Below are 15,685 nucleotides of genomic sequence, written 5' to 3'. Positions count from 1 at the left end.
AAAGTTAACAGTGTCAAAAGCTTTGCTGAAGTCCAGTAGCGTCAATATTGTTGCCTTTCGATTGTCGATGGCATATTTCAGGTCATCAGTTACCTTAATTAGAGCAGTGTTTGTGCTGTGATGTTTACGGAAACCGGATTGAAATTTGTCATATAGACTGAATTCATGCAAGTGTTCAGTGATTTGGTCATGAACAATATATTCCAGTGCTTTGGAAACAGCAGGCAGTATGCTAATTGGTCGGTAATCACTAGGCAGTTGCGGGTTTTCGACCTTAGGGATGGGTCGAATTATGCTTCTTTTCCATGCAGTGGGGTATATTCCGTTCACGAGGGAAAAATTAAATATGTCAGTTAAGACAGGTACTAAGATATCGGCAACATTCTTCATCATGGTTATACCGATACTGTCGTTGCCTATTGCATCAGAAGAGATTCTCATTATTGCTTTTCTTGCCGTATTTGTTGTTACATGTTTTAGATGAAAGGTATCGTTGTTAGTTATCCTGTTTGGGGATTCTTGTGGACGGAAATCATCAGCCGTGCTGGTATTCAGAGGTGCAGAGAAGAATTCATTTAATTCGTTAGCTGACACATGAAAAGTAGTTTCCGATTTTGCCTTTCCGACCCCCAAGCTACGGAGATTCTTCCATAGAGTCGTGGGTGTCAGATCGCTGCATACGAGGGAGCGAGCGTGCCTGATTTTGGCATTGCGAATGCATTGTTTCACTCTGTTCCGTAGCTTTCTATATTCTTCAAAACGTTCGGGTTTCGGATCTGCCTTGAAACGCCTGTGGGCAGCATCCCTATTAGTCATCATTTGACGTAATTCAGCTGTCAGCCATGGAGCAGGAGATTTTCTTACACGGACTGTGCGCACAGGTGCATGTTTGTCATAGAGGGCAGTGAGTTTATCACCAAGTTCATTAATTTTGCCGTCGATTGTAGGTTCTCTGATTATTTGATGCCATGAGATTTCTGAGCAATCGGCTGTTAGAGCGTCAAGGTCAATACGTTTCATGTTCCTACAAGTTATGTAACGCGATTTGATCCTTGGGGGCTGCACAGAGTAGGCCAGGAATATTACATCATGTGCTGAGAGGCCAGGGGCCGATGATTGACCAACATCTCTTACTTTGTCAGTCTGTTTCGTGGCGATCACGTCTATAAGAGTATGACTGTGCGCCGTATGGTGTGTAGGTTGTAATGGAAGAATGTTCATGCTATTGCAACTAAACAATCTTCTTAGGTTTATTGCGGAGGGAGTGTCTCTTAGCAGGTCTATGTTCAAGTCACCCATTACGATGACATGTTCGTATTGACACTGAAGTGAATATAATTCCGACTGGAAAGAACTCATTGAGCTTATTTTTGGCGGCTTGTACACGACGCCAGTCAAGAATTTCCGACTTTGTATATTTATTTCAATGAACATGAATTCAGCCTCTTTTTCTTCAGCAGGATTTGACGTACATAAGACTTTCGCTTTGAGATCTGTTCGTATATATGCGCCGACCCCGCCACCTCGCTTTTTTGATCTGTCTGCCCTAAGAAATGTGTACCCTGGGAGATGAATAGATGCAGAGGATATGTGTGGTTTCAACCACGTTTCGGATAAGAGGATTACGTGGTAGTTTAGTTGGTGGAAGAGGAGGCTAAGTTCTTCGTAATGCGCAGGTAAAGACTGAATGTTGCAGTGAGCTGCTAAAAGCTCGGACGCGTTCCGCTGAGCAGCCTGGAGTAGGGTGGCAGACTGGTTTGTCCCTTTGTTAGGCACTACCTGCCGCGAGGGGCACTGACCGGTGTTTCCGCCAAGTGACATATTCCAGGGGTGTCCGAGATTTTGCGCGCCCTGTTTGTGACTCCGCGAGAGCCGAAAGAAAAGCGACTGCAAGAGATTTCCTGAGGTTGCGGGACTATAGAAAATGGATTAGTGGTATTCGGTGCAGGGAGAATATGACCAAAATGGTGACAGCTGTGTGTCACTGAGTATCCTATGTCGTAAGAGGAAAAGTGTAATTAGAGTATTTGAAACAGCTTAGGGTGGAAATAAGGGAAAGAGGAGTGATTTAAGAGGCCGATGCTGCCAGCAGAGAGAAGAAAGCTTAATATTTAATAGAGTATCGTAGGAAGCTAGAATTAAATTGAAATTTGCTAAAGTGATACTGATAGTAATTTTTGTTATGCACAATTTAAACCGAAGAGATGGTTGACTAATGAACTAAAGGAGAGACAAATAATTGCAATAGAACTATTACAGAATGGAAGAGAATAAACTGAGAAAATGAAAAAAGTATTAGCAGTAACTAAAACTAAGCAATGGCTACAGCTAAAGACACAAAAATAGTAAAAAGTTAATACAGTTACAAAAACAATTAGTTGAAGGTACAAATAATTGAAAAGTTAATAAGCTACAAAAACAATTAGTTGAAGGTACAAATAATTAAAAAGTTAATACAATTACAAGACTATATCTGAGTATAGGACTGTTAAAATTTGAAAATGGTGTTAAGTTTGACTTTTGGCTCGAGTAGGTTCACTTAATACTATTTAGTTCTGTCATGTTTGTGACTGTCTTCTTTCCAGCTGCAGTCTTAATGATTACTCTGCCATCCTGAGTCCACACATTCTGAAGACCGAAATGGGATATGGCACTGTTTAAAATCTTTAGCCGCTCGTGTGTCAGATCTTCCCTTATTGTAATCCCTGTCCTTGCTAACTTCTTCTTCTGGGTAAAGATCTCAGCCCTTTTTCGGTACGACACAAATTTAATAATTATTGGACGAGGTTTGGTAGCACCTGGTAGTTTTCGTCCCACCCGGTGGCTCCTGTCAATGTCTGCCTTGGTCACTTCGACGCCTAATTTTTCACGCGCAACCTGTATAAGCAGGTTGTCCGTGTCTTCTTCTTTATTTTCTGCTACTCCAAACAGTCGTAGACTATTTCGCCTTTGGTACTGTTCTAGCTCGTCTGTTGCGGCAGATAGTTTCACTTCCAACTCTCGTGCCTTTTTCTCGTATTCAGACACAGACTTTTTTAGTGCTGTAATTTCGGCAGTATTGGCCTCAACAGTTTCACGCATTTTGGCCAATACTGCTGCCGTTACAGTATCTGATATGGTGCCTGCTATCAGATCGAGATTGTTTTTATCGCGAAGCGCAGCGTTTACCTCAGAGCGAACCAACTCCGCTATACCGGGAGCCGCGGCCGCACCTTCCGCCAGGAGCAGGCCCGCCGCACCTGCTGCTTCCCCGCTGCTGGACGCGCTGCTGTTGATTCTTCTGTTTACCATTTTCTCGCAGATATTGGCGGAGCACAGAAAAAAATAGCACTACTGCACAGAACACTGTTGTTTACACGATTTCCACTTGTACTAGACAACACCACCTGCGAGAACACCTTCGAATTCGACTAAATTTCGCGAGCCGAACTTAACACGTGTTACACTGCAGCCGCCATGAGCAAGGCAATGTTATGCTATTCTTCCTGAAAATAGGGACAATTTCCGATACCGATGGTGGAGAAGGACAGAGATCACGTTCCTATTCTCTGTAAAATGGACCACAAAGGCCCAGTAATGTTGATACCTGGCAGATAGATGAGATGCGACAACTCATCCACGTGTTCACAAAACTAGTCCTTTGCGAGCTGTGGACCTTGTCGTCTTGGAAAACATCATCACAATTGGAGAACAAATATTGTACCTTGAGATGTACCGGTACCTGATCAGCCAAAATGGTAAATAATCTTTGGCAGTAATGAGTATGTTGCACAATAACCACGCGACCCGTTGAATGACATGGTGTGTCTGCCCAAATCATCACCGAACCCCCACAGCGTTTCAGTCTTGGGCCGTAAACTTGGCCAGACGTTGCGAGCAGTGTGAAACAAGACTCATTCGACCAAATGAGCTGCATCCACTGGCCATATTAGAGATATTATGGCTGCAGCACCGTGTTCTCCAGTTACGGGCGTATCTGTCGTTTTGGGATTCCATCTGGTACTGCAAGTCTCTGCTAATGGAGTTTATGTTGTTTCGATGTTGACAAAATTCGCTAGTGCTTGGTTAGCACCTAGATTTTAATGTTCAAGCTTGCACTTCGCGGCTGTTGACTACTCTGCAGCAGGATGGTTATGTGAACTGTTTTCTTGCAGCACGAACGTGACCTCTGCAGACGGGAGCAGCGTGCAGTCGACTCTGAGCATCGACAGGGTGCACAAAAGGCACTCCGGTAACTACACCTGCGACGTCGGCAGCGTGGCTTCGACGAGCGTCGCGGTCCACATTCTAAACGGTACCTCCCCGACTGTAGCTGTTTCTTAGGAAAACAGACCTATTTTCTATGTCCTCTGACCAATTTTATATGTCATCTAAAATCTTGAACCATAGCATGATTTGGTCAAAAAGAACATTGCAAAATGTTATACGCTGATAGTCAGTTGAAGAGGCTATGCTTGTTGCTTGTGGCAGCCTCGTGTTTCTGCGTGTCAAACAGTCGCGTACGTAGTCCGCGGTATGAAATCCGCTCACATGAGCCATGAAACTGACTGGTGGTGATTACGTTCTACCCATTCGACAGGAAAGAGCGCATGCAAATGTTGCTCATTTTCTCTAGACATACGAATCGCATTTGCATGCAATGTGTCGTAATTCATCCGTAAACATCATTTGGGCCTATTGTTCCTGTACCTCGTAATGATGTATTCTGTCACCATTACGCATATACGAGTGTAATGGACTGGAGGAAGAGAACATAAGTGTTTAACGTCCCGAATTGTAATAGAAATGGAATAGTGGAAGCGTCTATCGCCAAATTTTATCATACCATATGTCATATTGATAACCTGTACAGTTACTTCTACACACGAAATCCTGCAATATCTCGCTTTTCAGGGCTGATAACTTCATGCAAAATTATTTTTGGTCAGTATTATAATCAGTACAATTCTAGCTGTAATGTTTGTGTCCACGCAGCAGCTGAGGGAAATACTCCTCTTGCAAAATTGAAGTCAACCATTGTTCACTTCTTTCCACTAATATTTCCCCGCTGATATTATAGAATTTCGTTTTGCAGCAGACTTTTAAGGAAAGTAAACGGTTAAATCTTATAACGATGTGTTATTTCAAAATCATTATTTTTCCCGAAACAAATGAAATAGTTTAATATGCCCTTGCGTCGAAAAGACCGCATGTGATCATTCTAATGACTTAAAACGTCACAGCACGCAGTAACGTCATTTATTCTGTAGCATCTTCAGTTTTCCCTGATAGCAACTGCACATAAACGAATTCCAACATCAGTGACCCATGAACGACAAAAATTAAAACAGCCGCTTAAAATTTCTTTTTTAGTTCCACCCTGTTACTCGCTGTTAATAGTTCTCAAGAATAAGGGAAACCTTCCTTGTATTTAAAATAAATATGTTGACATGCACATTAACGATGATACTTCAACTAGTTTAAATCTCTAGAAGTTTCTGTCATATGTTTTTTTGTACTTTAACCCGTTTTCCCAGAAAAAATCGTAAAATACGATAAAACTAAACAGAACAGATGTATTTACAACCGCATCCACTGTAATCTACGAAACACTTACTTACCATTTTCCGTTATTAGGACGAGTGCTAAATGGAGTACACACGTTTCGTCCCGTATATAAGGGGTGTTCAGAAAGAAACGAGCCGGAGGCACAATTACAGAGACCAGTACCTGTATGTTGGAAGTATTGACCCTGGCTGTTGAGAACCTTGTCCCACTCTGACACAAGGCATTTAAAGGCTGTCGCATGAAATTCCCGGGGCTGTGATGTTAACTAGTTCCGCGAGTACACTTGGATGTCATCATCCGAGGTGAATCGGAAAGGTTATGCTGACGTTTTTCTTTGACCAAGATTGCCCCCTTCAGATTCACTTCCAGCAGCACGGGACAATAGTGAATGCCCAGCGCTACTTGCAAATTTTGACCAGCCTTCGGCAAGCGATCAAACCAAAACGACCAAGGAATCTCACCCGTGGGGTCACTCTGCTCCATGACAATGCAAAGCCTTATACGGCCAACACTGTCGCGGCACCCAGCAAACTATTCAAATGGAAGGTTCTCGGCCACCCTCCATGTAGTGCGGACCTCTCTCTTCGTAATTCCGCAATTTTTGGTCACCTTAAAAGGGCTCTGAGGCGCAAAACCATTCACCTCCTACGACGAGGTCCAGCTGTACCTGCGGAACTGGTTAACATCGCAGCCATGGGAATTTCATGCTACAGCCTTTTACCCGCCTTGTGCCGCAGTGAGACAAGTATCTCAACAGCTAGGGTCAATACTTCTAACATACAGGTATTGGTTTCTGTAATTATGTCTTCTGTTCGTTTCTTTTCGAGGAGGAGGAGGGAGGAGGAGATTAGTGTTTAACGTCCCGTCGACAATGAGGTCATTAGAGACGGAGCGCAAGCTCGGGTTACGGAAGGATGTGGAAGGAAATCGGCCGTGCCCTTTCAATGGAACCATCCAGACATTTGCCTGAAACGATTTAGGGAAATCACAGAAAACCTCAATCAGGATGGCCGGAGACGGGATTGAACCGTCGTCCTCCCGAATGCAAGTCCAGTGTGCTAACCACTGCCCCATCTCGCTCGGTGTTTCTTTTCGAACGACCTTGTATTCTACTGTTACCCTGTATGTATAGATTCGTACCAACTATGGTTGACGCTTAATACACTTCTGGAGGCGCCTAGGTATCCTCAATGACACCTTAATTTACAGTAATAAGCATCCAATTGTTGTTCGAGGAGAACACAAGTATCAAAAAACCTGCAGCAATAAATTTTACGCTTAATAAAGTTTTTTTTAAGCGGTCCGTTTCTGACTGGTTTGGTGATCCCCCTCCACGAATCCCTCTCTTGTGCCAACCACTGCATCTCAGAGCAGCACTTGCAACCTACGTGCTCTATTATTTGGCAGATGTATTCCAATCCCTGTTTTAATCTGTGTTTTTTATCCTTTACAGCACCCTCTTACAAGATGTCTTACTATCACGCCACTTCTTAAAAAAAAAAAATGGGTGTGATTTCCTAAGGGACCAAATTGCTGAGGTCGTTGGCTCGTAGACTTACACACTACTTAAACTAACTTCTGCTAAGAACAACACACACGCCTACGCCCGAAGTAGGACTCAAACCTCCAGCGTTTGGAGCCGTGCAATCCGTGACACGGCTCTTTAAACCGCGCGGCCGCACAACGTGGTGCGCCTTCTTCTTCTCAGTGTTTTCTATATATTCCTTTCCTTTCCGATTCTGTGCAGAACTTCCTCATTCCCTACCGAATCAGCCCACTAATTTCCAACATTCATCTCTAGCAACTCATCTCAAATCTTCCATTCCCTTCTCTTCTGTATTTCCCTCAATTCATATTCCACTATCAAACAATGCTGTGCTCCAAACGTACATTCTCAGAAATATCTTCCTCAGAATAAGGCCTACTAGTCGATTTCTCTTGACCAGGAGTGCCCTATGTGCCAGAGTTAGTCTGTATTCGATGACCTTCTTGTTACTTCCGCCATTAGTTATTTTGGTGCTTAGGTAGTAGAATACCTTACCTTCTTTTAATTCGTGACCGTCAATTCTGATGTTAAGTTCCTCACAGTTCTCTTTTCTGCTACTTCTCATTACTTTCGCCTTTTTTAGATCAACTGACAGTCTATTTTCTGTACTAATGAGACTGTTCATCACATTCAGCTGATAGTGTAATTCTTAATCACTTTTACTCAGGATAGAATTGTCATTAGGGATTTTTTTCGTTAACATCCTTTAACTTCGAATTATAATTCCGCTTCTCAAAGTCTCTTTTATTTGTGTCATTTCTTCTTCGACGTACAGATTGAACAGTAGGGTCGAAATATAACATCCCTTTCTTAAACCCTTTTAATCGGCGGTCTTCGTTCTTGGTCTTCCGCTCTTGTTGTTCCCTCTTTGCTCTTGTACGTGTTATATACACCCGTCTCTCCCAACAGCACCGCGGACGCAGGTTCGAATCCTGGCTCGGGCATGGATGTATGTGATGTCATTAGGTTAGTTAGGTTTAAGTAGTTCTAAGTTCTAGGGGACTAATGACCTCAGATGTTAAGTCCCATAGTGCTCATAGCCTGCCGGCCGCGGTGGTCTCGCGGTTCTAGGCGCTCAGTCCGGAACCGCGCGACTGCTACGGTCGCAGGTTCGAATCCTGCCTCGCGCATGGATGTGTGTGATGTCCTTAGGTTAGTTAGGTTTAAGTAGTTCTAAGTTCTAGGGGACTGATGACCACAGATGTTAACTCCCATAGTGCTCAGAGCCATTTATTGCTCATAGCCATTTGAACCATTTTTTCTCCGAATAGCTTACCGTTGTTTTCCTCAGAGTTTCGAACTTCTTGCACCATTTGATGTTGTCAAAGGCTTTTTACAGGTCGGCAAATCCTACGAACGTGTATTGACCTTTCTTTAGTCTTCCTTCCATTATCAACCGTAACGTCAGAACTGCCTCTCTGGTGCCTTTATCTTTCCAAGACCACACTGATTGTCATCTGGCACATTGTCAATCTTCTTTTCCATTCCTCTGTGTATTATTCTTGTCTACAACATGGATTCATAAGCTGTTAAGTTGATGGTATGATAATTCTCATAGTTGTTGGCTCTTGTACTCTTCGAAACTGTGTGAGTGATACACTCCTGGAAATGGAAAAAAGAACACATTGACACCGGTGTGTCAGACCCACCATACTTGCTCCGGACATTGCGAGAGGGCTGTACAAGCAATGATCACACGTACGGCACAGCGGACAAACCAGGAACCGCGGTGTTGGCCGTCGAATGGCGCTAGCTGCGCAGCATTTGTGCACCGCCGCCGTCAGTGTCAGCCAGTTTTCCGTGGCATACGGAGCTCCATCGCAGTCTTTAACACTGGTAGCATGCCGCGACAGCGTGGACGTGAACCGTATGTGCAGTTGACCGACTTTGAACGGGGGCGTATAGTGAGCATGCGGGAGGCCGGGTGGAAGTACCGCCGAATTGCTCAACACGTGTTGCGTGAGGTCTCCACAGGTACATCGATGTTGTCGCCAGTGGTCGGCGGAAGGTGTACGTGCACGTCGACCTGGGACCGGACCGGAGCGACGCACGGATGCACGCCAAGACCGTAGGATCTTACGCATTGCCGTAGGGGAGTGCACCGCCACTTCCCAGCAAATTAGGGACACTGTTGCTCCTGAGGTATCGGCGAGGACCATTCGCAACCGCCTCCATGAAGCTGGGCTACGGTCCCGCACACCGTTAGGCCGTCTTCCGCTCACGCCCCAACATCGTGCAGCCCGCCTCCAGTGGTGTCGCGACAGGCGTGAATGGAGGGACGAATGGAGACGTGTCGTCTTCAGCATGAGAGTCGCTTCTGCCATGGTGCCAATGATGGTCGTAGGCGTGTTTGGCGCCGTGCAGGTGAGCGCCACAATCAGGACTGCATACGACCGAGGCACACAGGGCCAACACCCGGCATCATTGTGTGGGGAGCGATCTCCTACACTGGCCGTACACCTCTGGTGATCGTCGAGGGGACTCTGAATAGTGCACGGTACATCCAAACCGTCATCGAACCCATGGTTCTACCATTCCTAGACCGGCAAGGGAACTTGCTGTTCCAACAGGACAATGCACGTCCGCATGTATCCCGTGCCACCCAACGTGCTCCAGAAGGTGTAAGTCAACTACACTGGCCAGCAAGATCTCCGGATCTGTCCCCCATTGAGCATGTTTGGGACTGGATGAAGCGTCGTCTCACGCGGTCTGCACGTCCAGCACGAGCGCTGGTCCAACTGAGGCGCCAGGTGGAAATGGCATGGCAAGCCGTTCCACAGGACTACATCCAGCATCTCTACGATCGTCTCCATGGTAGAATAGCAGCCTGCATTGCTGCGAAAGGTGGATATACACTGTACTAGTGCCGACATTGTGCATGCTCTGTTGCCTGTGTCGATGTGCCTGTGGTTCTGTCAGTGTGATCATGTGATGTATCTGACCCCAGGAATGTGTCAATAAAGTTTCCCCTTCCTGGGACAATGAATTCACGGTGTTCTTATTTCAATTTCCAGGAGTGTATTTTCCTGATATTCGGATGCTATATAGCCAGACGCTTGCGTTCTACACACCAACTTTAATAGATATTTTATTGGCACTTCTCTGCAGTGATTTTAGAAGGTATGATGGATTGTTGTCCATCCGTTCTAACTTATTTTATCTAATGTCTTCCACTGCTCTTTTAAATTCTGATTTTAATACTGGGTCCCTTATTTCTTTCCTATCGGGTCCTGTATCTTCTGCAATCACATCAAACAAGTCCTCCCTCTTACAGAAGCCTTCAGTGCACTCTTTACCCCTATTCACTCTCTCCTTTTAGCGTCTAATGAAACCAAACGTTGTTTTGAATTTTATGTATCTTGAGTAATTCCTTATGACAATCATTTCTATTTGATTTCTTCACATTTGTCTTGCAGCCAATTCGTCTTAGTTTTCAAGCACTTCCTATTGATTTGATTGCTCAGCAGCTGGTGTTTCTGTAGTCCTGAATTTCCTGAATTCCTTCTGTCTTCGACCAACAGTCGTATTTCTTCTTTTACCCACGGTGCAGCGAAACCCGCATACCGATGGTACTGATAAAATTCTACCAGGTACGATATTTACAGTCGTTTATCATGTATTATGCTTTTGCAAGTTAGCCTCTGTAGTAATGGTTTACAAAACTTACTGGACCGTGCGAGCTACTGCTGGGGAATTAATAATCTTTAGCGCGTGGGTTCAACTTATCCATAAAAATTTGAAGGTAACGGATAACGCAAGCTTTATAACCACTACAGGGCTCAATAGGGAGCATAGAGCTTTCTTTATTTATATATTGACCAAGCATGCTACTGAGGTAGGAACCAATTTGTTGGGGGGTGTCTGTCATCTCTAAGGGATATTTTATTAATTCCTATTTTCCATTTTCTATGGATGTTTGTCTACTTTATGTTTTACCTATTCTTTATGCTGTTATTGATAAGGGGAGGAAAATAAGCCGTAGAGGATCTCGGTTAACTGATATTTATTGACTACCTGTACGTTTTGAACAATTTGCCGTGTATTTATTGGAACTAGTTACTGCCTATTCTTATGCATCATGACAAAGGGTCTCTCTAATAAACATGATGTACATTCTCCACGGAATTATCGAAAGGGAGAGGGGAGCGATGACCTGGCTTCAGTGGAATTTTATGCAGGCACACAACTTTATCTAATCCCATACATTCTATTGATATTACATTTAATTACTATAGGTCACGCATAAAAAATCCAGGAAAAGACACTACAAGTGAACTCGGTCAGGGCGGAAGACCATCTGCCTAAACATTTCAAACTTCACTTAAACGTGAGCCGAAGAGGGGGTAGTATGTGGTCCACTTGACTGTGATGGGAATTTTGGTTTAATCCTGCGTTCCGCAACAAACACCACGTTACTGAGCGGGGGGCGTAAGAACATCTACTATCATGTGGCGTGGTAGTTTTGCAAGTCTCCATCCCAACAGAATAAATCTCAATAAAATCGCAAACGTCTTCGGTACAATAGTTTACCGTGCATAGTTGGTATCATACGTCATTGTATTTAAAACACAGTAACTGCGGGGCACAAGAAACGTTTACTATTAGACGGCGGGAAAAATTATGCAAGTCTCCATTTCATCAATAGGCATTAAAATCGGAAGTTTTCACAGCTACATGAGTTTAAAGTTTATATTTTATGTAACGCACTTCAATATAAAGAAATCAAATAGTTATGGGAGTCACAAGAAACATTTACTAATTATCACCTTGACACTAGTGCACAAACGTGAAGTAGCTAAGAGAAATGCAAAAATTCTGACACACAAGTTTATTTCGGCCCTATTTTCCATTCACACACTACCGTGTAATTATTTATTCGTACGTTGTATCTGTTGAAGTGTCCCACCTTTCTAATAACGACCGTTGACAGAGTTTCGCACCAAAGTGAACACGCGCACATTTCCTGATTCAGAGTTCTTATTCTCCGCACAAATTTACGATTTCGGAATTGAGCTACACGAAACTGTAGTGAAGCTACTGTACATTTTTGGAACGAAACCGCACTTTACTAATGTGGTGGTTCCTCCAACCGACGACATGGAGGAAAACCAAGTAAACCAATAAAACACATCAGAAAACAAAAAATTCCCCAAAGTCTCACTGTGAAAGAAACACCACTTTAAAATACAAAAAATGAATTAACTTCTGTTACGTTCGGAGCAATAATACGACCATGAGCTGAAGGCCCATGGTGCGTGCGAGACGAGGTACAAATGTAAAGCTCTTATTGAAATTTAATCACATCTCGAAAATAAACTCCCTTATGGGGGTTTCGCTGTACTCTCACACTTGATTTCGACATTTGGACCTTAGTAACGTACAGATTAGAAACATTCTAATACCTTTGATAATATTACCATGAAATCGAGAACTAAGTCTTCAACGTCTGCTCAGAGCCGCTACCCAGGAACAAGTTTCCTGCCGGCCAAATAGCTTAACCACTGCACGTTCAAAAGCGGGAGGGAGTGGTTCGTCATCCTGACGGAGCAAATACCCGTGCCTCCGCGACCTCTCTGATCTGATTTGCACACTTGGTCTTTTCCAAATGTTTACACGCTTGGGTTTTGTACTACCCTGGCACAGAACCACTCTACTCATGCAATGCTACAGCCTCTGACTAAAGCTGTTTGCTTCTTCACATAATTTCTCACTCATACCACCCGGGTCGCACAAGAGAAAGGCTGCGGCAAACTGTGGCACACACTAAACTGAATAAAAAAATAAATAAACAAACGCCGTTTGGTCCATTCTCTCCTGCTTGTCACCAACTGATATACTTCTGCAGAGTAAAAACCGTCTCGCTATTAATCCTCTTGAAGCGGAAATGTAATGAGAAAAATATGGAACGGTAGAAGTTCCATTCCAATGGTGCCTTCGGTGTTACCTTCTTTGTACCTATGCTTCTCACTTGAGCTTCTGTGACTGCCCTTTTTAGAGATGGCCTTTCTTCTTCAACTGTACTATCTACTGATGTACTTCTTAGTGTGGTATCTACAACCTTAGAGAATACTAAGGGTAACTCCTCATTCCATAGTACATCTGCAATTCACTGCTTTGCGTATTGCTGATTCCATACCAACCTCTTAAACTTCAGCCTACTCTTCATCATTAGTAAATTGTGGTCAGAGTGTATTAAGTGCTGTAGGCTACGCCTTACAGTCCAGTACCAGTTTCGGGATCTCTGTCTGACGACGATATAATCTAACTGGAATCTTCCCGTATCTTCCAGCTTTTTCCAAGTATACTTCCTCACCTTTTGATTATTGAACAGAATTTTCTCTATTATTAGCTGAAATTTATTAAAACTAAACTCCTTCCGAACAGGTCTCGGAAAATCCTTACGTTACGGACCTACCGTCATGTCAGCCTCAACCTATAGGCATCACCGGTTGCGGAATGAGTGCACACCTCTTGCAAACAGCGTTCGGAACATCGGAACATCACCCATACAAGTGTAAGCTAAGCTCGACATCGCTTGGCTTCTGTGATCTCAAGAGTACCGGTGTTACGACTGTGGCAAGGCAGTTGGCACCTAAAACTCCAGAATCTTTTTTTTGAATTCTCTGCATGACCATAATGTAATATAACTAAAATATTCCTCTACCTTCTGGGAATTTCCAAGTATGTCTCCTCCTCTTGTGATTCTTGAACAGAATATTTCCTATTACCAGCTGAAATTTATTGCAGAACTGAATTATCCTTTCTCCTCTCTTTCCTAGTACCAAGTGAATATTTTTTCCGCAATTCTTTCCTCTATGCCTTCCTCTTCAACCGCATTCCAATCGCCTATGACTACGACAGTTTCAGATCCCTTTACGTACTGCATTTCAAGTTTAATGTCCTCATATACTCTATCTATCTCTCCATCTTCAGCTTTTGACTCGGCATGTATACCTGAACTATCGTTGCCAGTGTTGATTTGCTATCGATTCTGATAAGAACAACCCTATCTCTGAATTGGTTACAGTAACACACTCTCTGCCCCATCTTCTTAGTCATAACGAATCCTGCCTCCCTTATACTATTTTTGCTGCTGCTAATATTACCCTGTGCTCATCTGAGCAGAAATCCAAGTCTTCTTTCCATTTCACTTTACTGACCCCAACTATATCTAGATTGAACCCTTGCATTTCCCTTAACAGATTTTCTAGTTTCTCTACCACGGTCAAGCTTCTTACATTCCACGCCCCGGCTCGTTGGAAATTATCCTTTAGTTCGTTATTCAATCTTTTTCTCATAGTCACCTCTCTCTTGGCTCCCTCAGATACGACTGGGGGAATAATCCTGAATCTTTCGCCAAAGCAAAGATCATCATGACACTTTTTCAATTACAGGCCACATGTTCTGTGGATAACGTTACGTGTGTTTAAGACAGTGGTTTCCGTTGCCTTATACAGCATGATACTGTTGTTCATTGCTAATTCTTCCGCCTTTTAGGTGGAGTTTCCCATCCCAATGGCAACATAGTGTCCCCTGTTACAAGGCTGTTGGTAGAATGAGGGCGTCTTCTTGTACCAGAGGTCTTCGGCCGCCAACGAGGAGTATTGTTCCAAATTTAAGAAGTGGCTGGACTCGAATCCCGGATGGTGGACGTTTTCATTTCAAATCAAAGATCGAAACTGTAGACCATGGGTCCTTAACACAATAAATATTCAAAACGTTTGGATTAGAAGTTAAGCAAACCCACACAACCTACTCCAAATCTTTTTCCTACTTTGCTACGGTATCTTCTACGTTCAGACAAATTAGCGTTGTCATAGTATCCTACCAGCATATTTTTCTAGTATTCACATATAGATTCAGCGTTCAGAGTAAACCAGCTTGTTATTAGAAGCTATTATATTACCTGTACTTGCTTATAATACAACTGATCATCTAATTTCGTCACGTTCAGTAATAATTGATTTCACCGATGTTTTGTGACACATTATCCCAGGAACCATAAGAACCATGACGAGAACATTGGTCGTATCCATCACTGGATTGAGTTTTACATTTTATCTCTGTTTACATTTCAGTTTAGAGCTCTGTTCATTTCAATCAAATGGTTACGGTATGGGAATGTGATAGGTGTTATACCAACTGGGAATGCATGGTAATGCCTTTTTTATTTTTGTTGTCTTGTCCTTGAAGAGTGTTAGTTTAGAGGAAGGCAGAGTCTGGTAAATGAGCCACCAGAGCTAATAAAGCACAACCGGGTGCGCAAGCGAAATGGAGTTTACATTGCAAAAGTTTGTAACCTAGTTGAATTCTCATTTTAATTTATTCTCAGTTTTGAGATATTTGACTTGGAAGTTTCCATTCAGTATGTTGATAGCAACTTACGTCAAGCCATATTGCGTCGTCAGCTGATGATGTGAGCCAAACACAAAATGTCGTGTTCTGCTAATTTGCGTTATCTAAATCTCTTGCGAAGCTGCATTGGTCATGAAGTCTCTCGTCACCGTAAAAATTTGTGTTACTCCTTCAGACAGAAGTGATGTTAATTGTTGGGCTCAATAATTACCTCAACATTAATTCTGCTTGTGTTCA

At 43.3% G+C, this 15,685-nt stretch overlaps 1 protein-coding gene across 1 annotated transcript in view; it reads left to right on the top strand.

Annotated features, from left to right (window-relative positions):
• Positions 1-15,685, top strand: part of LOC126272415 (uncharacterized) — a 201,167-nt gene that overhangs the window by 159,088 nt on the left and 26,394 nt on the right. Inside the window, exon 6 of the mRNA XM_049975254.1 lies at positions 4,155-4,294. Coding sequence (XP_049831211.1) covers positions 4,155-4,294 — 140 coding nt within the window. The remainder of the gene's footprint in view (positions 1-4,154; positions 4,295-15,685) is intronic.

This window comes from Schistocerca gregaria, chromosome 5, assembly GCF_023897955.1.
Source record: "Schistocerca gregaria isolate iqSchGreg1 chromosome 5, iqSchGreg1.2, whole genome shotgun sequence".
NCBI classification, from domain to species: Eukaryota; Metazoa; Arthropoda; class Insecta; order Orthoptera; family Acrididae; genus Schistocerca; species Schistocerca gregaria.
Note: the sequence above shows the minus strand (reverse complement) of the source record. Positions and strands in the feature narration are given on the sequence as shown.